This window comes from Rhododendron vialii, chromosome 12a (genome assembly GCF_030253575.1).
Source record: "Rhododendron vialii isolate Sample 1 chromosome 12a, ASM3025357v1".
Lineage (NCBI taxonomy): Eukaryota > Viridiplantae > Streptophyta > Magnoliopsida > Ericales > Ericaceae > Rhododendron > Rhododendron vialii.
The window spans coordinates 11,048,367-11,074,252 of NC_080568.1; the positions used below are offsets into that span (position 1 = coordinate 11,048,367).

At 38.1% G+C, this 25,886-nt stretch overlaps 3 protein-coding genes across 7 annotated transcripts; 1 reads left to right on the forward strand and 2 right to left on the reverse strand.

The window, feature by feature from the left end:
• LOC131310957 (SUPPRESSOR OF GAMMA RESPONSE 1-like) lies at positions 1 to 7,746 on the forward strand. Of its 5 annotated transcripts, none has more exons than XM_058338236.1 (7): positions 1 to 155; positions 2,314 to 2,343; positions 2,660 to 2,801; positions 5,308 to 5,494; positions 5,570 to 6,072; positions 6,607 to 7,014; positions 7,362 to 7,746. In XM_058338236.1, the coding sequence occupies exons 1-7, from the start codon at positions 148 to 150 to the stop codon at positions 7,416 to 7,418; spliced, it is 1,335 nt and encodes a 444-aa protein (XP_058194219.1). In that variant the 5' UTR covers positions 1 to 147; the 3' UTR covers positions 7,419 to 7,746. The 5 variants fall into 5 exon arrangements, with proteins under 5 accessions (XP_058194219.1, XP_058194221.1, XP_058194220.1 ...); XM_058338237.1 differs by having other exon boundaries at positions 12 to 155; positions 6,613 to 7,014; XM_058338234.1 differs by lacking the exon at positions 1 to 155 and adding an exon at positions 1,543 to 1,619.
• Positions 7,747 to 11,542: 3,796 nt separating this feature from the next.
• Positions 11,543 to 17,662, reverse strand: LOC131311524 (probable galacturonosyltransferase-like 3). The gene is made up of 2 exons (XM_058339021.1): positions 16,611 to 17,662; positions 11,543 to 13,245 (listed from the first exon to the last, which is right to left on the reverse strand). Exons 1-2 carry the CDS (start codon positions 17,383 to 17,385, stop codon positions 12,989 to 12,991), a joined length of 1,032 nt encoding a protein of 343 aa, XP_058195004.1. The 5' UTR covers positions 17,386 to 17,662; the 3' UTR covers positions 11,543 to 12,988.
• A 7,479-nt stretch (positions 17,663 to 25,141) lies between these two features.
• LOC131309423 (S-protein homolog 29-like) lies at positions 25,142 to 25,558 on the reverse strand. Its single transcript, XM_058336062.1, has one exon. The coding sequence runs from the start codon at positions 25,556 to 25,558 to the stop codon at positions 25,142 to 25,144; it is 417 nt and encodes a 138-aa protein (XP_058192045.1).
• Positions 25,559 to 25,886: the final 328 nt, after the last annotated feature.

Consider the following 25,886-nt stretch of genomic DNA (forward strand, 5'->3'; position numbering starts at 1 on the left):
AATATACTCCGTATAACGTGGGAAAACCTAAGACGAAAAATGGTATCATCGGTGCTGCATACCCCCATGGAAAGGGAAAGATAAACTGAAGAAAAGAAAGGAAAGCAAATGATATTTTGACCCCAATCCTCTGATAATCACTCCGTCATGACTGGGTATGCACCCCTCTCTCTTTCTTCTCTCTCTAACTCTATCTATATATGTATTTTTGTATATGTATCTTTCTTGCTGAACGTAATCCCGAAGAACCCGTTTTGATGATATCTTCTCAGTTCAGTTTAGTTCAAGTTTTATTGGAAGACGGACTACCTTTCTCAATACCGAGTTGATCCTCTGAACTAACTGTTTCCTTGGTTTTCCGCCTGAGTTTTGTTTTTGTAGAAAGAAGTTGTAGTCTTTAGGTTTATGGTGTATCTGATTAGGTTTTATGTGACCTCAAATCAGCAAATGGGTATTCTACATCTGAAAGCCTGATCTATTTGATCAATAGGGTAAATCAGATGTTTGGTGTATCTAATTAGGTTTTATGTATAGTGAGGAGGGGATTGCGATTGGGATTGATGGTGAGGAGGGATTAGTTTGGTCGGAGGTAGTGATTGCTATAGTCATGTTTGTTTTGGTTGAGGAGTGAGGGGATTAATGTTGTAATGTATTCAAGTAGGAGTTAATCCTCCAGATTACCAATCCTCCTCAAAAAATGGCAACCAAACAGCTGCTACGCTATCGGGGCCCACACGCGTAGAAGTCCCAACCCATGCTCTACGATGCTCAACAAACAGGGCCTTATGGTTATCTTATGGTTGATTTCTCACAATTGATGTTTAGGTTCACTATACCGAGTGGTTTAAGAATGCTTTAAGAAAGCCTTTGACTTCACAATTATTGTGGCACAAATTGGGCAATATTAGGTTTTTTTTTTTTTTTTTTTTGAGTTGTGGGAGACTGAATTGCCTGTTTGGCATCATTAGCATTTCATTGCCTATTCTCTCTTTGGTCCAAATTAGATAAACTAAGTTAATATATAGCATCAGTTGCTGAGCGCATATATATATATATATAGTTATCTTCAAATGAAGAGGTCCCCCATTTCCAGTTCGAATTTCGATGATCTGAGCCGCTCAATTTGTTTAGAACGTGATTTTAAGAGTACCCGCGAGGAATCAACAAAAAAAATGACCGGAAAGGGCTTCATCCGAGCAGTTTTTTTGAACCATTCAATAAAAAACTGTTCGGATGAAATCCTTCCCGGCCATTTTTTTTGACAATTTCTCGCCGAGACCCTTAAAATCATGTTCTGATCACATTGAGCGGCTCGGATCATCGAAATTCGATCGGGATCTATGAAGTCCGCACTTAAGCTAAGTAGGGGATCCCTCATAAGAAGGGAACTCTCTCTATATATATATATATTGGCATCAGTGTCCCCCTCTACCCTTTTTTAAAACAGTGAGAATTGAACTTCTACCTCCTTTTTCGTAACACCTGTGCACTTTCTGTGTTGTATGAAATAGGGACTAAACATCAGGAGGATAGAATGTTTCGGGATTAACCATCAGGATGATAGAATTTTGTGTCTACAATTGTTTCCTTCTAATAAATTGGACCAATGAAGTAGCTGGGTTTATGTTAATTCAATATTTCAATGTGCATTTGGAGAAATCACATCCAAGGTCTGATGTTATGTTATCTCTTTGGTATTGCCTATCTTGGTGGCGTTCTTTGTTATATTCAAAGCCATATTCTTGTTTGTGAAGCAGCTTTGTTTAGTGAGTAAGATCAAGTTCCAGTTCCTTGCCAAATGTGACCTTTAGTCACTTTAAGACACACGGCTTAATTCAGCTGTCATTCTGCTATTTTTTTAGGCAACGTTAAGATAATACATTTTGTGGAAATATGATAGTCAATAGTTTTTATTAGTTACTTATGACTTGTATAGCTGACTTGATAGCAAAGGGGGCATTACTACTAGAATCTGATGCACATGATGCAAATCTATGCTATATCGGGAACTTTTATGTCCTTATATCCTCTCTATTGAGATTTAATCTTCTGTTTTAGTAACTTTTAAGTGAAAGACACCTTAAACGAAATACAGTGAACATTCATTTTAAGATGTCCGACCATCACAGTTCTTGGGAAGACATTATTTGTTATACGGTGATGGAAAACAGAACTTGGACCTTTTGAAAACTACTAGCTATTGTCAGTTCTGCGTCCTCACCATCTTATAAGAGTACTCGAGTAGTTCTATGTGATCTGAGAGCATGCAAATTAGCTAGCAGTCACTTAGTCTTCTTCTCATGTTTATTGTAGGTCAGAGGCGGCAAAAACTTCCTCCAAGAGGTGAGTAAGATGATTCCTAAGAGGTTATCTAGCCATTGTTTTTGACAGTCTTCTTGTTCTGGCTTCAACGTTGAATGGGCTTTACTTCTGAAGATACTTACGTCCTCAACTTTTTCATTGTTTTGCTCTTAATATGGCTATTGGGTTTTTTAACTTTTATCCCTGTATATCTACTTAGTCCTCGCTCCTGGTATATGCCAGTAATATTACAGAATCCAAAATCTTGAAATTGTCTTTCAGATTATTGATCTCTAGTTCGGTCACTAATATTATAGTTATATGGATTGGCTATAATTACTGTGTGTAAACTATGCAGACAATCATGGTTGGTTGACAGCAATAGGATTGCAACAAAAATCAAGAGTGCATCTGGCTTGTGTGATCCGGAAAGAGTCCACTGGAAAAGCAACCCAAGTAGACCTTGCCCTAATTGCCAACATATCATTGACAATAGTGATGTATAATACCTCCCTTTTGATCTTATATTATATAACTTTCAGTTTCTGGGTTATGATTAGGTGAAATGAATATTCTCCTACATTCTCTGGTTCTTTTTTTTAATTGGTTGGCATTTTGCCTTTCATTTTTCTCATTTCAACTCAAATATAAAGTAAGTTGGTTATTGAATCCCTGATTACGCACTTAAAACAGGACACGGTGCCTCTAATAAAGTATTACCGGGTTTTGGGTCTATTTTGGTTAGCTTTATCGCTACTAGATTACAGGTCTATTCGTGATTTTGGTTAGGCATTTATCAGCATTACCAGTTAAACGAGTCGTACTTTGCATTTCAATCGGGTATAAAGTTGCTCTCTCTCCCCTCCATGTAGGTAAGCTATTTGCACCTTTTGAAGCATTTGGTGTCATAATCTTTTTACATTGCGACATTATTTTTTTTTCTTTTCTTGGTTCAAACAAATAAGCAAACATCAATCATTTTTAAAGAAATCCTCTACTCAGTGAAACTGTTTCTTAACTTAACAGAGGGTTCAATATATATAAATACATAGTGTAGGTTATATAACAGAGGGAATATAAATATAATTGCTTTATTTAGGAAGGTAGGCATTATGCTGTTAATATTATGGAAATTGTTCGTCTTATCCCCTTCGAGTAACTGCTTTTACTGTGTTCTAATCCTCTCAACATACTTGTGCAAGAGGTCCTTGGTGGTTCTCAGCTTTTGTCATGATATAGAGAAGGTGTATCGCTTTCTGTTTTCCTGCGATTGCAAATTTGTGTCAACTTATATTATAGGTACAAAGCGATTGTTTTGTTCCAAGTGTATGGGGTTTTGGCCACTCTTCATACTTTAACACCTAGGCATGGCTATATTTTTTTCTTAATACTTAAACACACAAAAAGAAACAAAGAAAATGAAGTTTTGTTAAATTTGATAGATGCACATGCACAAGAAATGGGTGCTAGAAAAGATGACTTACTAAGTGCCTAATAATTTCCTCCGCCTAAATATATAGAAGAATCTTTCACGAATTCTGTTGGTAAACATAGATGGACTCGTTTTTTTTATTTATTATTGGCATTGGTACTGTGGACCTTGATATTCCTAGTTCACTAACCAGTAAATTTTCCTCACTTGGGATTTCTTCAGCTGAAGTCCTACTAAGTACTAACCTAGTTTGTCATGGAGTCTGAAACATAATGACCTTGGATCAGATTTTTTATTTTTTTTGGGTGGTTGATCATGTTGGAGTTTATCCCGCATTGGTTAATTATTTTCTCCAAAATTAGTATATGCCTGGGCATATAGAGTTGGTGGATGCTTTAACATGGTATCAGAGCTAGGATTTCGGAGAATTTGTTCCCCTTTGTTTGTGCCAAAGTGCACCGTTGTTTGTTGTGATCCACGTGTTGTAGATCCTTTGTTTACCTCTCCACGTGCGACCTCGCACGTGCAGGGGAGTGTTAAAGTTTATCCCACATTGGTTAATTATCTTCTCCAAAACTAGCATATGAGGCTGCGCAGCCTCTCCACTCAAGACCAATTGGCAATGAGTGAAGAGGCCGCCTAGGCTCATATACTAGTTTTGGAGAAGTTAATTAACCAATGTGGGATAAACTCCAACAGATCACTTGATATTTTGTTTAAGTGACCTGATATGAGAACTGCCACCTCTGCTCTTAATAGCCCATACACTCTAGTTACATAGATATTTATGATACTAGCAGCTATCCAAAAAGTGTCCAACTTCAAGGCAACATATTTGATTGTGGGTTTTGTTTCTTTCTCTCATTTGTCTTGTGACTCTTATCTTTGGATTGAGGTATGGTGCATCATATATTCACTTGGTGATTTGGACTTTTCACTGGTCTCACAACCTATGGTTGGTCATTTTTTGTGTGTTGAACTTTGGTTGGTCGTTTCATGAGTATACGCAGTTTTTAGACCTTTGATTGGTCTTCAGATTGGCTGTAGTTGTCTCGATACCTAGTTTCTATGTTATGTCCATCATGTATTTCGGGTTTGATATACAGTTACACACACAACCATTGGATGTGCAGCTATATAGTATCAGTTTTTCAAAGTTTCACAGGCTAATGTGTGTATCGCTGTTATGACTAAAATCTTAGGGACAGCTCTACTCAATTCATTGAATTTCAAGACGTATCTGCATTTTTGGTGGTCTCGACAATGTGTGAAACTACTCATTCTAGAGTCTGTTAACAGCTTGGATTTAGCATTTTGCATAGTATTAGCTAGAAAATACAAAGGAAACAATGAACAACAAAATCCAGAATGACAATAAAAACAATAATAGAACCATCTAGTCCCCAATCACTGGGGGTATAGGTGGGGGAGGATTGGAGACAAACCTAACCCCTATACCTCCAAGAACCAAGGAGCTAAAGAGACGTTTTGCTGCACATGGCTTGATTGTTGATTAAGCATAGCCTATAGCACCGGTTTCAAAACAAGAGCTTTTGGAACCTCTATGTTCTCAGGTAACTCAGGAGTGGCCAGGATTACCCAAAGGTGTCAAATTCGATCCATCTGATCAAGAGATTATATGGCATTTACTTGCGAAAGCTGGTGTTGAGAACATGAAACCCCATCCTTTTATTGACGAATTCATTCCAACTGTGAATGAAGATGACGGGATTTGTTATACCCATCCTCAGAATTTGCCAGGTCAGAACAGAAATTACCTCACTGTGATTCTTGTATCTCTCTCGTTGAATGAGTTATAATTCTAGGAATTTTCAGGTGTTAAGCAAGATGGAAGTGTTGCTCACTTTTTTCATAGAGCAATCAAGGCTTACAACACTGGAACTCGGAAGCGTAGAAAGATAAACGGCGACGATTTTGGCGATGTTCGTTGGCACAAGACTGGAAGGACCAAACCGGTTATATTAGATGGGGTCCAAACTGGATGTAAGAAGATTATGGTGCTTTATGTGACCCCAGTCAAGGGTGGGAAACCAGAGAAAACCAATTGGGCACTGCATCAGTATCACTTGGGCTCTGGGGAAGATGAAAAGGATGGGGAATATGTGATCTCCAAGGTGTTTTATCAGCAGCAAGTAGTCAAGCAGAGTGATAAAGTCGAACAAGATTTGCCTGAAGAAGGCAATGATCTTATGATTGCAAAAGTAGATCCAGTTACTCCGCAATCTGTGACTCCCGAACCACCCCGGACGGAAAAAAGAGTTTCTGATTTTGACGCTGTACAAGATTTTGCTATTTCTTGCGCCGATCCTTATTCTCAGGTAAAACAAACTCTCTGTTGGGCATCATGAGTCATGACTATATATTTTGTTTGAATAATACTTGGTGACCACATTTGAGTTTGATGTGGTACTTTGTATGCACCTATCTCAATTGTTTGTCCATCCCATTTTGCGGTTGGTTGCACATAAGGCTTCACATCAGATGGTGTACACAACTGTGACCATCATTGCATTATTCTGTTTTCTGTTCATTGAAAATAAGGTAAAAATCCAAGCGTGGAGTTACACTGCTGGTACCTTTGTTTTCCTTGGGCAGTTTTTTTTGTTGCCAATCAAATTACCAAAGGATATGCCCTAATTGGTACTTTTGGATTAGGTTTTTTTTTGGCTTAAGAGAATATATTAATTTGGGTTATCATTGATAACTTCTGTTAGAAAGAAAAAGGCGGTTGCATTTCTTCACTAATTTTGTAAGCAATGACAGTTTCATCTGCATTTTACACCGATCTCCAGGCAAAAGAAAAACCAAAACCTGATATACCAATGTTTTTTTCTCCCTTCATGATTTTGAAGCTTCAGAATCACGAGATGGGGCACTTTGAAGATGAGGAGCAAGCTGTGTGTGGGAATCCAAATTTTCAAGACTCCCTTATGGCAGAAAATCATGCTGATCTAACGACAGATAATACTGACAATCCGACTGGGGAAGAGCCAAAGTGGTGGGACAGTGAGTCTCAGAATCTTTTAGACTCTCAGCAACTTGTGGAAGGGCTGTCCTTGTGTGATGACCTTCTCCGGAGCCAGTCCCCTGGTAGGGACGAAAATATAAATGGAGAATTTAATGGCAAGCCATGCCTTTCTGACTATTCTCGTTTAGGACCCGAGTGTTTGAAGAAAGATTTAGAGGCGTGCCAAGATCTGGCCCTTGATCCGGCAAACATAGAGCTCGATACGCCCCCTGATTTCCGGCTGAGCCAGCTTGTATGTGCTGTTTGTTAACTGTTGCATCCTTTACTTTGACCTTATTTGCTTACATTGTTCATTTCCGCTGATTTAGCTTAAAATTGGAATCCATATGCTAAGCAGGGTTTTTCCACTTTAAAAGAAATGATTTTGGCCTTAAAAAATCTAAAAATTGTACGCGTGCATTTTTGCTTATTTGGAGTTTGTTAAGATTACAAAACAAATAATTCGAGCACTTGAGAAATATTTCTGAACAACCTTCGGCATATGATTTCACATACAAGAAAAATATGCTGCAAAAAAGTGGAAACCACTGTGAATGCTTTTGAATTTTCTTTTTGATGAACTTCTCTGTACTTTTGTAGGAGTTTGGATCGCAAGATAGTTTCCTTGCGTGGGGTGGGAGCAAGGTGGTTGACTAAGCATGGTTCAAACATCCTCATCATCCCAGTCGCAGATGAAACCCTGCCAACTCTGTATTTTGTTTCCATTTTCTCCCTCTAGACTTCGTTTAGTAAATGGTATTTGAGTAAACCTAAGATACTCTTCGTGTTGGTGTAAAGTCGTCTTGAAATTGGCTGATTGTCTGGTCCATTGGCTTGTCGGAAGACATTTGAACAAATGTCAGCTGGGTATAATCGTAACTGCAGCTTCATGGCGGACTGTAAGCAAATTTCCCTAACATCAGCTTGTTTTATATGTTTCAGACATTGACTTAACGCATTTATTACATGCATTTATTCTCAGTGATGATCGGGACCTTTCTTCTTAGCTTATTTCTGAAATAACTACTGTTGATTTCATTCGGACGGCGTGTCAAGCTGGGGTATTGTAGTTCATCATTTGCTGGATATGGTGGTTGATTTTACTATCTGACCCGGCTGTTGAGTAGGTAAATGTCCCATAGGTCTTTATAGTTTGGTTCAGGTGGTGACTAGACCTAGTTATACTACAGAAGTCAATTACCCTAGTTGAAATCTGCGTGAATTCCTTATTGCTGCAAATACGCAGGAGTTTACCTTGGCATGTATATATATATAAAGTATATATGAGGCTAGTCCATGCACAGGAATTGTACAGGCGATTGATTTCTCGGAGCTGTCCAAAGCCCGTACCCGTACGGCCGTACTGAGAGTCTGAGACATTAACCTATTCAGTTCTTCTACACTAATAAGTTCCTTGTTCGATTGGGCACAAACATATAATTGACTATGAATTAGAACCAAGGTCAAAATTTGGAAATCCCAACTCCCTGAGTGTAACTTTAACTTCATCACACAACGAGGAGCAAGATAAGTACCCTCAGTAAAACAAAGAGAAATAAGATGATAATATAAGGCCTTGACAGTTCACACCACGTTGTTGCATTTCTCACAGCCTCCATATCGGGAATGGAGCGCCTTCTCCTAGTTCTTCTACATCAACTTGTTGCATAGCCCATTCATACAATACAGTGTGGATCGTATCTTGATTAAGCAAACTAATATCAGTTGCCTTCGATTTGAAACTAAGCAAACAAATAAAACTAATATCGATCGCCTTAGATTTGGAACTGGGTGAAAGTTAAGCAAATAAGCATTCTCAAATGGGCTATGGTTACAACATTATCTCATAGTATGAAGAGCATCTCCGGCAGATTCTTCAAACCTTAAATTTCAAAAGATTGAGGGATCAAGCATGAAATAAGTGCTACAGTAAATCCCTCAAGCACCAAACAATTTGAAGTCATCCTTCAAATTTCCTTTCTCTCTCTTCAAATTTGAGGAATGCCCCTCACCCATCAAATCTCAAGATTTAGGAGTCCAGGAGAAGTCTCTCGAGAGCTTCTCTCTTTACCCTAGAGAGAGAAAGCCCTCCTTTTCTTTTTTCTTCTTCTGCTGCTGTCTCCTCCTCCTTTTTCCCCTCCCCCATGGCGGCTCCTCCACCTCCATCCTCTCCATTTTCTTCCCTTCTCCTCCTCTCCTACTTCCATGCTTATGAGGTGGTTGAGACTCTCCTTAGGGAGCTGAAATCTCCCACCCTCCCCATCATTTTGGATTCAGGAGCCAAATCTAGGATTCCAGATCTGGTTTCTTGGAACAAGTTCAATGGCGATGATAGTGGTATCTGCAGCGGCTTCAACCTTCAGTTTGAGGTGAGAACGAGCTCAAATTGCTGCGGCGGGTCCATCCAGAAGAGTTTGCTTTGTGTCCATACCGGGTCACTCCATACTTGGCCATTCCAACTCCCTTCACGAGTGTAATCGACGGGTCCGACTCCGACTCCGGCGTCTTGGCTCCAGTCGATTTTTTCTTTTTTGTTTTGTTTGTTGTTTTTGTACTTTCGAACTAGTAATGTCCGCTTTTATTGTACTGTGTTTTCCTTTTTGTTATATATAAATCGAGTTTAATTCTGGTAAAAAAAAAAAAACTCAAGATTTTGTAATTTTGTTACTTTCTTTTACCATGTTGAACCAAACAATATATAAAAATTATTTTATGAGTTATTTTACCCAACTTGCCTATAAGTATATATGTTCGTGGATTTTTAACTTGTTTCACAAAAAAATAATAATTTCCTCTATTGTCTTTCTTTCTCACTTTTTATTTTATTTTACTTTTTTATTGTTGCGAACATGAATTTCCAAATTTTAGTTATTTGAGAAAAAAAGCCAAAGTATTTGAGTTGAAGATACGACATTAAAAAAATTATTACATATCACACAATTATCTGGACAAATAGATTCATAAAAGTATATAATAGATAGATAGAGAGAGAGAGAGAGAGAGAGAGAGAGAGAGAGAGAGAAATTTGTGACTTGTGGCAGGGGAGACTGCTACGGTTGCAAATATGCTAGGTTCATGTCACGATTATCCATGCACAGGGTGAAAATTTGTGACTTGCGGCAGGCGCGACTGCTGCAAATATGTGAGGTTCAAATCACAATGGGGCATTTATTCTGGGTTTCCAAAGGAAGATTGGGACTTAAACGGTTTTGGCAACGGAGCTTTGGGGTTTAAGAGATGGCCTTAAGTTACCTAAGGATTGCAATTATTTCGATATTGTTGTGTGTACTTATGGTCTTGCAGTGGCCAATGTCATCCAGGACGTACTAGACTCAGGCAAGTGCTCATCCTTTTGAGTAATTAATTTGATTACTGGTTTCTGTAGGAGGGATTCGCGGCTGTGAACCTCAAGCATGCATGACTATCAGGATCCACTGATTGTGACTAGACCCAGGCAAGTCCCGTTGATCCACTGATTGCGACGCAGCTGATAACCACTTAATTTGCTTCCCTACTTGGACTGTTCGGTCTCCTCCCTCCTCTCATGCATCCTTCAAGGGCAAAAAAAACTAACCCACCATTGTGCCAAAAATAGCACCACTATAAAGTTATTAATTTTAAGATCAACGGGACTTGCTCTAACAATTCATTTTGAAATACAATAGACTTTCGTTAAGTGAAATTTGGACAGTGCTGGAGAGAAAGAAAAGATGATTATATAATCAATCTCATAATTTCCACTCTTAAACTTGGTCAACGGTTCTATTATTATATAATAATATAGAAATAGAATCGATATTTGCTTCATTTCTTAGAAACTGCGACCTCACCTTTCATTTGAATAACCACGTCAAAATGCTACTGTTTAGATTTTTTAGGGTGATCCACTGGCTATTTTGAACAACTCGATCAGTATGGAGTCGTAAGAAATGAAGGTTCTCCCCGTCTTATGGGAAGGTTGAGATGCTACGGACATATTGCATGTGTCTATCACAAATTTGAATACAGATATATTTGAAACTGTCCGATAAGTATGAACCTCACATTCATCGTATAGGATTCACATATATCAAACAGTTAAGAACATCTATGTGTCCGGGTCTGTGTTGGGCTTCTATGCCAGAAACTTGTTCTTCAATTTCTACCGCTGAAGTTAATACCTAAATTAGCAAAATGTAATCATCTCTTTCCTCTCTACCATCATTGTTGGGCCAATTAAAGTTCACTTGGTCCAACCATGAATATGTATCTTGGGCTTATTCCAAGTTTATAGGGACCATGGGCCTTTGAAGTGAGTAGAGAAAGTTGTCAGTATGTGGGCATCCCCCAAGTTGTAGGGGTGGGAATTTCCGATCCAACACGAAATGAAGTTAGTGAATTAAGGTTGGTTATTTTGTGACACGAAACACGAATATACACGATATGATAATACAAATAGTTAAACAGATCAGGTTAGGCTGGTTAGCATTGCGAGAATTCAAAACGAACACAAGATGACACGACACGATGCGGGGTGTGAATTTATGAAAGGACACGATAACACGACAAGAACTCGAAGCAAAGTTAGCAGGTTAGGATCGGCTATTTCTGACATGATACGATAACACGAAAATGTAAACAGGTCGGGTTACGATGGAGAAAATTTTGACACGAATATCCAAATGACACGAACACCACACGACACGATTCCCACCACAACCAAGTCGTACCTTGTCGAGCATACATCCAAAATAGAAGCCGAAACAGGAAAAGAAAAGTTTCAAAAATAATTGCTCAAAATATAAAACAAAATAATTGCTCCAAATATACTGCTCCGTTCTAGAACAGGGAAAAAATTTCAGTGCTAGGTGGATATCACATAGTGCCCGCTTGGCACATTCAAGTCGCCCATTGTGTTTTTGGATGACTCGAATTTGGAGAGAGAAAAAGAAGAGAGAAAGTGTTTGGGTGAAAAGAGAGAGAGTTTCAATTCGAATCGTCCAAAATATTTTTGAACAACTCGAATGTACCGAACGAATACCACATGAGATATACTCACCCGCCACCGAAAAATTTCTCAAACAACAGGGATGAGAGACCAGTATTACAAAAGAATCCAAAGCCAAAAGAAGTGACCACACCACTTTATAACGCACATCTTGGTCTTGGCCCCTCCCCAGCCCAGCCAACAAAAAGAAAAAGAATAACATACCAATATACCATACAGTGCTATACATGAAAGTCATCAGCGAATCTTCACAAGATCCAAACACTAGTACACAGCTAGATACTACTATACATTATACAATGCACCAATCCCCATCATCCACGTCACCACCGCCAACCCCAAACGTCATCACAAACCTTTCCCATAGTTAATCACGTCCGTCCATTTCACCTTTAACCGACAGTAACTCCGCGTCTTCACCCCACCATACAAAACACCCCCAATGAAACCTCCGGAATCCCGATACTACCCCTTCCGAACACGTCACCTCAACGTGTTACATTCCTTTTTCCTTTTGTCCTTTTCCGTCTTTTTCCAAACAGACCCGTGGTCTCCAGGGCTTTTAATCCAGCTAAAACTACGGGCAGGGTACCACACATCCCTCTTGCACATATCGTAATCATCGTTGTTTAAATTACAGAACAAAATAAGGGAACATATTTGATATTTGACCCGTTTCGGATCCCAAAAATATGATTTGAGCCGCTCAATTCATTTAGATTAAAATATTTCATTAAGGGTCCGTCTAAAAATTAGCTCAATCGAATATTGATGGGAACATTTACGAGACATCCAATTTTGTTTCAAAATTCAAACTTGAATTCTAGAACAAAATTAAATGTTCCATAAATGCCCCTACCGTCATCCGTTTGCAATCATTTTTAGCAGGGATCCTAACAAAATATTTCACACAAAATGAGCATCTCTGTTCATTTTTATGAACCCGAGACAAGTTTAAAATTGATATGTAAGCACGGGTACAGAAGATACCAAATCTGTACCCATAGCACCTTTGTTTTCTTTCAAAGTTTGTTCAAAATCCAGGTGAAAAATTAAAATATTGAATCGCGTACTTACGAGATTTATCTGGTTGAGTTGATTTTTTAAACACAAATCAAATAATTATCTTAAAGTTGAAGAAAAACTCGGATCATTTGAGGCTATTATGTGCAAGAGAGATCTGCACTGCACCCATAGAGGTTGTCCCTCCAGATCCAGTGCACATCATCCTAGCAAGGCCTTAGCTGTCTGAAAACAAAGGCTCGTGAAGGAACAGGTCGTAGGGGGCCCACAAGCTATCCAAGGGACAAGGCTTCTTGGAGTCGATTCTTAACCATGGCTTCCCTTTCCCACTCCAGTGGAGAAGGCTCACCGGACCAGGGTGCAGATCTCGACACAGTCCTTCGAGGTTGTCCCCGCCTAGACCGTGTTGGTTCCACCTGTGCTCCACTGGTTCCACATTCCCGGCAAAAACTAGTAGGAACGGAGGCAACGAACCTGTAATTACGGATGCAAGTAAATCAGCAAGCACGCATACATGAGGCGGCGTTTTTGCCAAGCCGACTTCTTGCCACTACTTCTTGCCAAGGTTGTTTTCACTAAACTATATATAGACAACTTTTTGTAATGTGGGCATTGGAGAAAGAAAATGTATTAAATGTTTTAATTTAGTGGAAACAATTTAACTAAATTCAAAAAGTTGCAGAGAAAAAAGACAGTGGAAACAAGACCCAGTAAAAAAGAGATGTACAAATTTAGGGGCTCGTTTAGAGATACACGGGTGAGTGATAAGTATGAGTGGATTAAAAAATGCTGCGGTACATAAAAATGCTGGTAAAATTAATGGGGAGAAAAAAAAAATGGTGTTTATTTTGGTTAGAAATGCTATTCAATAAAAAGTTGGTAAGAATTGTTTTTGGTAAAATAATTCAAAATGTTTGGCCAACTAGCACGCACTATGACTAATCTACGATAGAACAATCTCAATGTAGACTAATAGGTCCAATTAAAGCAGAAGCAAAAAATCAGTATGAATTGACTCTAATAGTAATTGATAACACTTAAAAAATTTTCAATCGAGACTAGGAGGAGCAAATCCTACGTCCAAATCAGGGTAACCCCTTTTTTTTTTTGGTTAGTATTGTTACAAGCGTTTAGTACTACGGAGTACTATTTTATTCTTGCACAAAATCACATAAACAAAATAGGTAAAGAATTCACATCGATAAACTCTGAATTTCGGAAATATCAAAGCTCAAATCCTCAATGGAATTTTGGAAGCAAAATATAAGTTATACAAGAACATAAATTTGAAATTTAAATTTAAAATCTCAAACAGGTCAATAGTCTTCTACAAATTGCCACTAGCAAAATCTCTTTTTTGTTTTTTTTTGGCCCACGATAGTATATCTCTATTTTCTAATACCACCTTCAAATCCCACTCGACTGAAAGGGCTTACATAATTCGCCTCACTTGAGTTGACAATGATATACTCCCTCTGTCCTAATTTAATTGTTCTTTTTGAAAGTTTGTGTTATTTTTTAATTGATTATATCTTGTAATGGTGATTTTGAAGACATTATATTATAAAACTAATCGAAATCTATCAACTAAGAACCATATCCGATATGAAAATCATTATGGATTATAAGATATAACTCATTTTTTAGGCGATTAAAATAGAACAAGAGACAATTAAATTGAGACGGATGGAGTACTACTTGTTTAAGAAACTCACAGAATGATGAGTTCATTACAATTAAGAGTATCCACATCTCTCTCTTTACTCCCATCTTCAAACTAAATTAAAGAGCCAAAAAAAAAAAAACACCCAAAACCCCCAGCATCAGTTTCTCTTCTTTCCTCTCTACTTTGAAAAAACTCTAACATTGCTACAGCTGCTCGTTTGGACAGCCGAGCAACTGTTCACTTCCTTCTCATTCTTATATTGTTTCCCAATCTCTCTCTGTACTCCATCTCTCTCTCTCTCTCTCTCTCTCATTTTTATACCTTTCCTGCTTTTGTTTCTCTCTCCGAGGCAAGGGAGAGTATTTAATTGAGGTGGATTTGATTATTTATTGAGAGGATAGTAAAAATAAAGAGCCTGATGCAGTAGTTATTTTAAAAGTGGATAGTTAAAGTAATAAAGTGACTTTTTAAGGTGTAAATTGGTCCAAAATATAGAGAATTTGGTGCGGATGCCCTAAGAAAATGTACACCAATGATAACAAAACTATCTAGAGAAAAAGGTACAATTTCTATTATACCAATCCAATATTTGCTCTCACCCTCTACCAGATTCTCTGTCACTTTCTCTCTATGCATTAAAATATCAAAAAATCAGGAGTGAATAAGAAGAGAAACTGGGAGAGAGAAAAAGTGTTGATGGAAAACACTCATTTTGTTTGGTTTACATTTTAGAAAGTTATTTTAGATGTAATGAATGATAATAAATGCAGAGAGATAGAGAGAAAAAATTTATTAAAAATTGTGCCGAGAGTAAAAAAAGTTACTCTCAAAAATGAAAACCAAACGGAGTGAATATAAAAAGGCTTATCTAGTGAGCAGTTGCTCGGGAAAAATACCGAAGCACCGAGGCTATATGGACTTTAGCTAATCTTTTACCTATTCTGGTGTAGATGAGTTTTTCCTCTTGAAAATAGCTAATAATGACTTTTAACTAATCTGGTGTATATATATACTCTAACAAATCAAATACTCCTACTAGAAAAGGTCAACCCAATTTTCATTTCATTACAAATATACTGTAACAAACAGAAGGGGTCAACCAAAATTGATGGTAAGCATTCGATGATCCTGTTTGATTTTCATTGTAACCCATAAAAATAAAAATAAAAAGATTATACTCTTTTGCATCGTAATTATATTCGCCGCCCCGGTGCACATTTCCTATGTAATTAAAGTCTTGGACATTGTGTTATTAATTGGTGGATACGATACGACTAAGAAGATCGCGATTTTGTCAAATAATGAGCGTTCAATGAAAAGGATAGGGAAATAATTTACATACTCCATTCCCACCCCCACCCCCCGCTTATTTGGGTTAGTTATAAGAGAGATTCATAATCTCAAAATCTAAATAGGGGAATTATCTGCGCATGCGAAAAGCACCAAAACCATATTTAAAAATACTTTTTCTAAAATCATTGTAATTCTAGTATACTAAAATTGAAGGAATTCCTCTTGGACGTACGAAATGATGAAGGAATATTGGGAGGTACTCCTCCATCCCAAATTTTTTGTCCAGTAAAAATAGATTACCTATCATTTTCAAATTTCTTTGCGCCAAATTAACACTTCCTGAATATAGCTAATCTTTTACCTATTGAGCGAAGGTGAAGGTGAGTTCACGCTAATTTTTTTGTCTCTGTCTTTCAGATTGACGGCAAAATATATTGGGACAAATCCCAATACTCCCCGCACGTGCGACCCCTGACTCGCACGTGGAGAGGTCAACAAAGGATTCGGAACACACGAATCACAATGAAATAAAGTGCAACTATGGCACAAACAAAGGGGAAAAGCCTCCGAAAGTCTAGCTCTGATACCATGTTAAAGCATCCAGCTCCAAACCAATTGGCTATAGGTGGAGTAGCCTCTAGATTTTATTAACCAAGTTTGCGTAGCTTAGATGAGCGATGTGGGACAAGTCTAACAAAATACCTATTGTTTCTGCCAAAAATATCGTTTAGACGACAAAGTTAAGCGAAATGAGTTCTCTTGAATATTGGGTACGTATTTTTTATGTCTAAAACACCTAAAATACTCATCCTAAATACTAAGGCAACAAATCACTATATAGTAAGTAGGGGGTAAAATTTATAGTGGGAATTATACTAACCCAATTCATATATTCTGTATTTCTTCTGAATCCGCATCCAAACCTCGAGCTTCTCAGTGTACCTCCCCTCCCTCCACTTATCAAGATCGATCACCATCACCCCGGTGTTAAAATAACACGGCCTCCGGTCCCGAAAAAACCCTGAGAAAACCGGGTTCGACCAGAACCCAGAGGTAAAATACGAGCTGAAGTTCGCGTGGCAGTACTCCGGGGCCCCGAGTATCTTCCCGTTCAGATTGATCCCCCAGAGCTTGCCCACGTCGTCCACGACGATTAAATCGGAGTCGAAGTAGATGACTCGGCGGACGGAGAAGGGGAGGAGGTCGGCGAGGTAGATCCGGGCGTAGTTGAGGGGCTGGTCGAGGGCGCGGCGGACGGAGAGGGATATCTTGTTCTTGACGAGGTTGTGGTCGAAGCGGTAGAGGTTGAAGGAGAGGTAAGGGAATGTGGTGAGGATGGTGTTAAGGAGGTGGTTGGGGCGGTGGTGGGGGGAGGAGAGGGTGAGGAAGTGGAAGGAGATGTTTTCGGGGCAGGTGGAGTGGTGGAGGACGGAGAGAACGGCCGCGATGGAGCCGCGGAGGTAGGTGGCGTCGAGGGTCATGGCGATGTGGATTGAGGCGGCGGGGGTTGTGGGGTGGGGGCATTCTCTGCCGTTGCGGAATGCGGGGGCTTCGCGGAAGTGGGGGAGGGGTGCGGCGGCGGACGGCGCCGCGAAATGTAGGGAAGTTAAGAGGAGGAGGGCGGTGGATAGGAGGAGGTGGAGATTTGGTGGCATGGTGGGTGGTGGGGGAGGGGGAGGGAATACGGTTAGGTGCTTGGTAGTGTGGTCATTCGGAAATGATGAGAGAGATAAAAAGAGACAGAGAGAGAGAGAGAGGGAATAGGGGTAGTTAGGGTATTTCGTTGTGTGTATGCATTGTGACGATAGTCATATGTCTTTCAAAATGTTTTCGGGCTTCCGGTGTTACTTGTTGCACTACGTTAGCACTTTCAATTCTCATCTTGCTCTCGTATATTTCAATTGGTTGAGATATATTGTAAAGATACTTTTACATTTGTACTCGCACTATCACACCAGCATATTATATGAAGCGAAAAATCTATGAGTACCGACCATTGGGGGAGAGAAAACGTACCGACGGCCGCCGGCGGGCCGTCTCCGGCCACCGGACGGCCGATCCGAGCCGTTCAAAAATTCTAAAAAATAAAACCGAGGGGGTCAACGCGGGAATCAAGGGCATCCGAGGTGTTTAGGGTGCTTGATCAAAGCACCCTTTTTTCGTGTATATATGTACACACACATATATACACGAAAAAAGGGTGCTTTGATCAAGCACCCTAAACACCTCGGATGCCCTTGATTCCCGCGTTGACCCCCTCGGTTTTATTTTTTAAAATTTTTGAACGGCTCGGATCGGCCGTCCGGTGGCCGGAGACGGCCCGCCAGCGGCCGTCGGTACGTTTTCCCTCCCCGTGGTCGGTACATATAGCAACACTCTATATGAAGGGACTACTCTGAGTGGGAGAAAGAAGAAAAAGTATGGAAATAGGGGTAGTTGGGGAATTTGGTTGTGTACTGTTGTACACTACTCTGATCTGAGAGAGAGAGAGAAAAATGTAGCGGGTGCCAGGCTGGAATGCCGCGTCTTTTTGTCTGGGAGAGTGTGACATTGTTTTACTCCACTCCACTTCATAGAGGTAGGGAGGGGGGGGGCTGCTGCCCCAAGGGGGCAGCAGCGTGCTGCTGTCCCGACTTTCTGGGCTCACTCCGATTTCGCTTCGATAATCTGAAACGTTCATTTTGTAGAGCTCGTCGAGTAAAATAACTATGTAAAAAATTAGCTTAATTGGATATCATTAAGTGCCTGATCGGAGCCCATATAACTCTTGGTCTATGGGTTACAATGGATTTGATCCAATGTTTCGGATCCATTCTTTTTAAAATAAAAAGATTTCGATCAGGTACTTAATGATATCCAATTAAGCTGATTTTTTGCATAGTTATTCTACTCAACGAGCTCTACAAAGTGAACGTTTCAGATCATCAGAGCGAGACCTGAGTGGGCCCGAAAAGCCGGGACAGCAGCATGCTGCTGCCCCTTGGGCAGCAGCCCCCGCCTCCGTAGAGGTAGGGGGTAGGAATCAGGTGGTAGTAATGTTTCCAAGGACAGAGTGGTTGGTGCCGTAAATGTCAAACCGTAATGTGTGATAGTGAGGAAAATTAATTCGGTCCCCATTTTGGCTACGTTAACTATTTTGACATAATTTTCGAAATTCTTTGATTAGATTCTTGTCATACTCCTACTACTTTTTGAAATTGATCATTTGTCCAGCCGAGATGAATAAAAAAAAATATTAAAATATGAACAAAAAAAGAAAAGAAAAATTGACGATAAGATGACACTTAGACAAATGATTGAATAGAAATAATAATACTTCCTCCGTCTCAATTTAAATGTTTTTTTATGAAAATTTGTGTATTTTTAAATTCCAAGAAAATATATTTCTATATATTATTTTTAAAATTTTTTAACACCAAATAAAGTACTCAATATGTACTTTAATTTGGCGTAAATTTTTTATAAAATAATATATAGAAAACATTTTTTTTTTTTGGGTTTGAAAATGTACAGATTCTTGTAAGAGACATTTAAATTGAGACAAAGGGAGTAGAAGATTAGGGCTACGAGCGTGGACATAAAAACCACCTAACCAAACTCTTGCACTAATCGTTTTTGAAACAAAGGAATAAAAATCTCCTAGACGATCCGGATGCACATTGTTTACAAAAAAGGAGAAGTAAAATCTAGTGATAAAAATAGCGGAGCGGCAGAGCCTATCCCTTACATAATTGTGCATAAAAATGGCAACGTTGTGTTCCTAAATAAGTATCTGGTTCGCAAAAATAGGCTTCTAAAATGATGCATTTTTTCAAAAAAAAATCTCAAATTAATAAATATCAATAGGTTCTTTTAAGTTGTGAGAAATATTTGAATTTGTTAACAAAAAAATGCATCTTTATAACGGCCAAAGTTTGCTGGCAGACGGAAGTAGTAAATATTTGGGTAAATATTTTCAGTTGGGTTAGAGGAGGATAATATTCCTTTAAACTTTATGTAAGGGAGTATAAATGAAAGCAGGATAAGAATTTTAGCATTCCTCTTCTATCCTTTTGCACTTCTTTTTTTTGTGCCGTTATTCACATGAAATTACCCAATTACCATCTGTTCATGAAAAGCAACTAAGAATTGAGAATAATTGGTAATTTTACATGAATAATGATAAAAGGAGTGGAAGAGATGAATAAATGAGTCCAAATTTATTTCTCATGGAATTATAGATTAGAGATGAAATAAAGGTAAGTTTTGCACACCTATAATGATGAATCAGGCTAAAATCCACACAAACTTATCACAAATACTAGTAATTAATAAGGTCCAATTGTTTATTTTCATTCATTAGCGGTTTGCACTTAATGACAAATGAGGCTAAGAATCCATTTATCTGATCACAAACACGTAATCAGATCCAAGTATTCTTTTTCACCCAAGACTTGTTATCATTGCTAAAATAAAAACCGTCAAGTCTTGCAACCCAATAACAATCGTACTTATGTGACCCATTCTTGCATTTGGTATCCATTTTGGCATCAAATACAGTAAAAATTCTAGTATGGGAATCCCAATAATAATGACAGAAGAAGAGTGTAGTTCCGAAAAAGTTGATAGTGAATCTCCAATTGATTGATTGACCGTTGTAAAATGTGTGCATTCCAATATCATCGTCTTTAGATTGACAACGAACTTGGAACGCCACTGATTATATGAACCCCTATATCATCCAATTGTGCGCAAGAAGGTGAACTATCAGAGTTAGGTTGATCATGAAGGAAACAAAACGGTGACCCATTGTATCTCTCGCTATATGAGATTGATTTGTATTTCTCACTCTTAGAGCATCTGCAATGGTAATAATAAAAAAACAATAACCAAAATATGCCACATCAGCATTTGATTATCCATTTAGTTCATAATCAAACTTAACAACATCTACCACTACATTGGTTATTTTTGCATTCCCAACCAAAAATAACCCCACAATACACAATGCACATTTGTCCAATCGCAAACGAATTCTAATTACGCACCCGACTACACCAAATTATTCGCCTCGATAAGACAATTCCAATATGATGTGTTTCTAAGTTTTTGAGTTTTGAGTTTGATTATTGAGTTCGGTTATTGAGTTTTGGTTATTAGTAAGAGTTGTTAAGTTTGGTTATGGAATTGGTGGAATTTGGTTATTTGCTAAAAGACTTGTAACTTTGCTTATTACAATGTGGAGTGTTTTTTGAATATTGATTGGGCAAATTATTGTTACCCCCTCTAACTATGCCTCGCGTACACTTACCCCCCTTTAACTTTTTTTTTTGGCACTTAACCCCCTCAAACTAACGAAAATTCAAACGGTCATAACTTCAAACTGTCATAACTTTTTTGTCCAAAGTCGAAAATATGCAAATTATATATCGATTTCGAGATCTTGAAGTCAGTTTTCTAATGACACCAAAATTACATCACGATTCAAAGCACACAGAAAGTTATGATCAAAAGAGTAAGGGCTGGTAGACAGAAAGACCGTTTTGATCATAACTTTCTGTGTGCTTTGAATCGTGATGTAATTTTGGTGTCATGAGAAAGCTGACTTCAAGACCTCGAAATCGATATATAATTTGCATATTTTCAATTTTGGATAAAGAAGTTATGACTGTTTGAAGTTATGACCGTTTGAATTTTCGTTAGTTTGAGGGGGTTAAGTGCCAAAAAAAAAAGTTAGAGGGGGGTAAGTGTACGCGAGGCATAGTTAGAGGGGGTAACTATAATTTGCCCTTGTTCTTAAATGTACTTATCTACACCTATTTACTTAGGGCGCTGCTATTCGCAGCCCTCTATTTACTCCCATAGCCCGTTAAAAATTTTCAATTATACTCGACAGTTAGTTACCGAAATTGAGATATATTTTCAGCGTCCAATTACCGAAATATAATATTTTTTTCAACAGATGTTTACCGAAAATGCATGTTCGGCAGTTGTTTACCAACAGTTGAACATATTTTTGACATGTAGTTACCGAAATATAATCTTGTTTTCAACAGCAATTTACCGAAATGTTATTTATGATTTTCAACAATCATTTACCGAAATATAGTGGGCTACGGGAGTAAATAGAGGGCTGCAAATAGCGGCGCCCTTTACTTATTACAATGGATATGCTCTTATCTATCTTACCTCGTTAGAGATACCTATAAGGCTCCGTTCCGGAAACCTTCTTAAAAAATAAGTACTTATTTTGCCACTTCTCATTCAAAAATAAGAAGGGTCATTCCACAAAATTCAAATAAAAAGTTTCTTTCACATTTTCAAACTCAAAAATAATGCAAATGAAAAAAAAAAGTTCAATTTTTTTTGCACCGTATTAAAGATCTCAATGAGATCTATCAAACAAGATCCATAATGGTAGGAAAATTATTTGCGTAAACACATAATTTTTGAGCTTGAAATTGCCTTATACAAAAAATAAGACTGTTGCTATGATAATGGGCGCCAGCGGAGGGAAATCATACCGGCGGTCACGCCGGGCCGTATCCGGCCACCGGACGGCCGATCCAAGCCGTCCAAAAATTCTAAAAAAAAAAACGAGGGGGCTATCGCGGGAATCAATGGCATCCGAGGTGTGTAGGGTGCTTGATCCGAGCACCCCTTTTCCGTGTATATATGATCAAGCACCCTACACGGAAAAGGGGTGCTCGGATCAAGCAGTCTACACACCTCGGATGCCATTGATTTTCGCGTAGGCCCTCTTGTTTTTTTTTTTTAGAATTTTTGGACGGCTCGGATCGGCCGTCCGGTGGCTGGAGACGGCCCGGCGTGGCTGCCAGTACGATTTCCCTCCCCGGCCGGTCGGTACCTATATAAATTCTTCCAAAATAAGTAGCAGCCTTCTTATTTTCCGGAACAAGCCTTCTTATTACACAAAAAATAAGTTCTTATTTCATTTCTGGAACGGGCTCTAAATAACACACACAGGCAAAAGCTTTTGAAATTCTCTTTTTGTTTTTTTAGGGGAAGGCAATGGATTTTTTTTTTTTGAAAAAGTTTAAAAACACAACGCCAAACAAAACTGCACTTGAACCGTTCGATATATGTGGATCTACATGAATCGTCGCTCATACCTTCTTGTTCCATCTCTTTTTTCTTTTCTTTTTTTCTCTCTTATTTCATCTCATTTTCGCCCAGTCTAGAAAAGATTATCCATTTTCACTGTTTAGGTACTTCTTAGAAAATTATTTATATCTTTTATGCAATATTAATCTTGTTTTGTATATGTAATTCAAGATTCATATTGTATGTAGAAAATAACATAAATTGCAAAATTATACATATATCTGAGAGGTATAAATAGTGAAAATGGACAATCTTTCGGTATAAAATATGTATTTGCATGTATTCTTTTTAAATACCACTTTCCCTTATCTTCTTGTTTCAGATTGTTTGTGAACCCAACTTGTTCTTTTCTTTTTCAATTATCTTTGTATCCTTTTCCTCTCCTAATAAACTTGTAAATTAAATACTCTCTATCAAATCTCCAATATTAAAAGCACATGGTTATTAAATATCTTCATAAGTCTCACAAAATCTTGGTTTTCTTTCTTTCTTTATTTTGTTTCCTTATAACAAAATCAACTTTTCAGATTTACATAACCCGGACTAGCAGCCCCTACAATCCTGCAACACTTCTCCCTATCTCATTCAAGTTTTCTTTTGACTTTGTTCTTTTCTCTCCTCTAAAAAATTATCTCGTTCCAATACGTATATATTCTTTTAATTTATTTCTTCCATATGGCATTTTTCTATTTGTTTTCTCTCATCTCATTTTTGTTCCGTCTAACAAAAAATTAAGTTTCCACTATCACTATTTCTCAATCGGTCAAATATCTTGTTCCCCACCAGTCACTATCTATGGTCATCATCTTCGGCGCTGGATGTCGGCGACCAAATCTAGTGCCGGCACCGACAACGTTTCCGGCCAACTTTCCAGCGCTGGTCAATTTTCCGTCCAACTTCCAGCGACGTCGATTTTTTCGGCAAATATTATGCGATGATGTAGCGGAAGGGATAAATAATTTTTACTTAATGTAAGGGTATTTTGGTTAATGTGGACCTAGTGCATTTCAAAATAGTTAGGTGGACCTAATGAATTTTAAAATAGAAATAATAGACTGGAGAGTAAATCTCAACTCTTCCAATTTAATGTGAGTCTTATTATTTTGCCACTTTGCATGAAGATGTTTTCTTCCTAACTCTCATCACACCTTTATCCTCTCCTAATAAATTCCCTCATTAAATTGCTCTCTCCATGAAATCTCCAGAATTATAAATACAATCCAAATCTTGAAATCTTTATTAGGCATTGTAAATATATTTTGCCTAAGATCTTACAAAATTGCAGAAAATATTTTCTCCAATAAGAAAGGTGATCACCATATCATGTAATAAGTCTCCATTTTCACTTCATTGTGATCATAGAGGAGCGTTTGGATCTTAGAATATTGCAAAAAGAAAAAGAAAAAAGTAACTAAAATTCTTTTCATGTGGTAGACCTGTAATGATCATTATACTGCTCCCTTCGTCCATTTTTAAGTGTTCAACTTCATAACTCCAACTTATTAAGAAAACATGATCGTTACACTTATCATATCATTTTTACCTCTACTTTCGCTTTTTACCCTTTTATGGATACATCATCATTACACTTTAACTCATTAGCTTTTTAAAATGAATTATACTTTTAGGGGCAAAATGAAAATGTACCAACTTTTACCCAGTAACTTTACAAAATTGACACTTATTAAGAGACAACCAAAAATGGAATACTGGACTCTAAAAATGGGACGTAGGGAGTAGTATTTTATTAAAATTATTGAAGTTGAGCTTTAATTTGGCTCATTTTGAGTTTAAAGAGCTTTGATGATCGAGCCGATTTGTACTTTGAAAATTCTAAACAAGTCAAACTCAACACTGAATTCAACTTGATTCGGTTCGTTATACTTGAACAAGCCGGGCCAGAGCATTGAAAATGTTAGATGAGTTGAACTTGACCTCAATTGTTTATCCTTGAATCGAACCCAAGATGAACTCGAGCGAGACGAATATTTTATCAAGCCGAGCCGAGTTTAACAGGGTTAAGATTGATTTGGCTCGTTTGCACCCCCACCCGTCAAAGTGGGAGGGGGGAGAGTACTGGGGGATCGAAGAAAGGGAAAAGAGGCTAGCTAGCGATTGTGTCCCAAGAGTGGTGCACTCGTACCCAACGAATATACAAGAATGCATCATCATAAGAGATTGAGTATAAGTGAAAGTATAGATAAGAGATAAATAAAGATGACTCATTATTTATCTTTTCTGCACTTGGCCATAAATCAGGCTAAGAATGCATTATCTTCTCCTCTTATAACAAACGCTAGCTAGTAATCAAACCCATGTATGCATTTTCACCCAAGTCTTGCTGTCATTGCTGATATAGAAACCGTCAGATCTTACAGCCCAGTAGCAATGAATATGAACATCCCCATTCATACAATGGTAGTACTCTATATCGAGACTGAAAACATCAAAGATCTTGTTACTGGAACCCCAATAGAAATGACAGAAATAAAGAGTCCTTCCGAAAAAGTCAGTCTTGAAGTGCCAGCTGAAAACTTGATGAAACAAAAGCGCTTGCATTCCAAGATCGTGATGTTTATCTTGACAACGGAAATACAATAATCGAGGGTACTTCGGAAGCTGGTCGATAATATAAACTCTTACATCATCAAAACTTGCACCAGTGAGCTGAAGTGCTACAGTCAGGGTGATCATAAAAGAAAGAAAGAAATGACCCATGTGCATGTGTCTAGCTCTCCAAATATCAGATCAGATCACATTGATTTATGTTTATAAGTATTGGTTATATATTCTTATCTTCCTTAATTGCCTCATTGGAGATGCCTATATATATACACATAACGAGGCTGCTATATAAAGCAATTGAAATTCCCTTTTTGTTTTGCCTTTTTGGTAAGTGATTAATGCTAGTATTAGATTTTCTCAATGCAGTTAAGATTGCTTAGTAGTTGTATAACACAGTAGTAAATTGTGAAATTACATGCAGATCTTCGGAATCCATTTGGATTATGTCAAATTGACTTAGGACCATGCTCCTTTCTCGGTTTGTTAG

Bases quoted from the DNA above. Each gene is read 5' to 3' on its own strand.
- LOC131310957 (XM_058338234.1), top strand. From the start codon at position 1,558: ATGATAGAATTTTGTGTCTACAATTGTTTCCTTCTAATAAATTGGACC. The intron at 1,620-2,313 runs GTTTATGTTAAT...TGTTTATTGTAG, and splicing joins TGGACCAATGAAGTAGCTGG to GTCAGAGGCGGCAAAAACTT. The intron at 2,802-5,307 runs GTATAATACCTC...CTATGTTCTCAG, and splicing joins ATATCATTGACAATAGTGAT to GTAACTCAGGAGTGGCCAGG.
- LOC131309423 (XM_058336062.1), bottom strand. From the start codon at position 25,558: ATGCACATGGGTCATTTCTTTCTTTCTTTTATGATCACCCTGACTGTA.
- LOC131311524 (XM_058339021.1), bottom strand. From the start codon at position 17,385: ATGCCACCAAATCTCCACCTCCTCCTATCCACCGCCCTCCTCCTCTTA. The intron at 13,246-16,610 runs GTTAGTATAATT...CCGTAATTACAG, and splicing joins ATACAGAATATATGAATTGG to GTTCGTTGCCTCCGTTCCTA.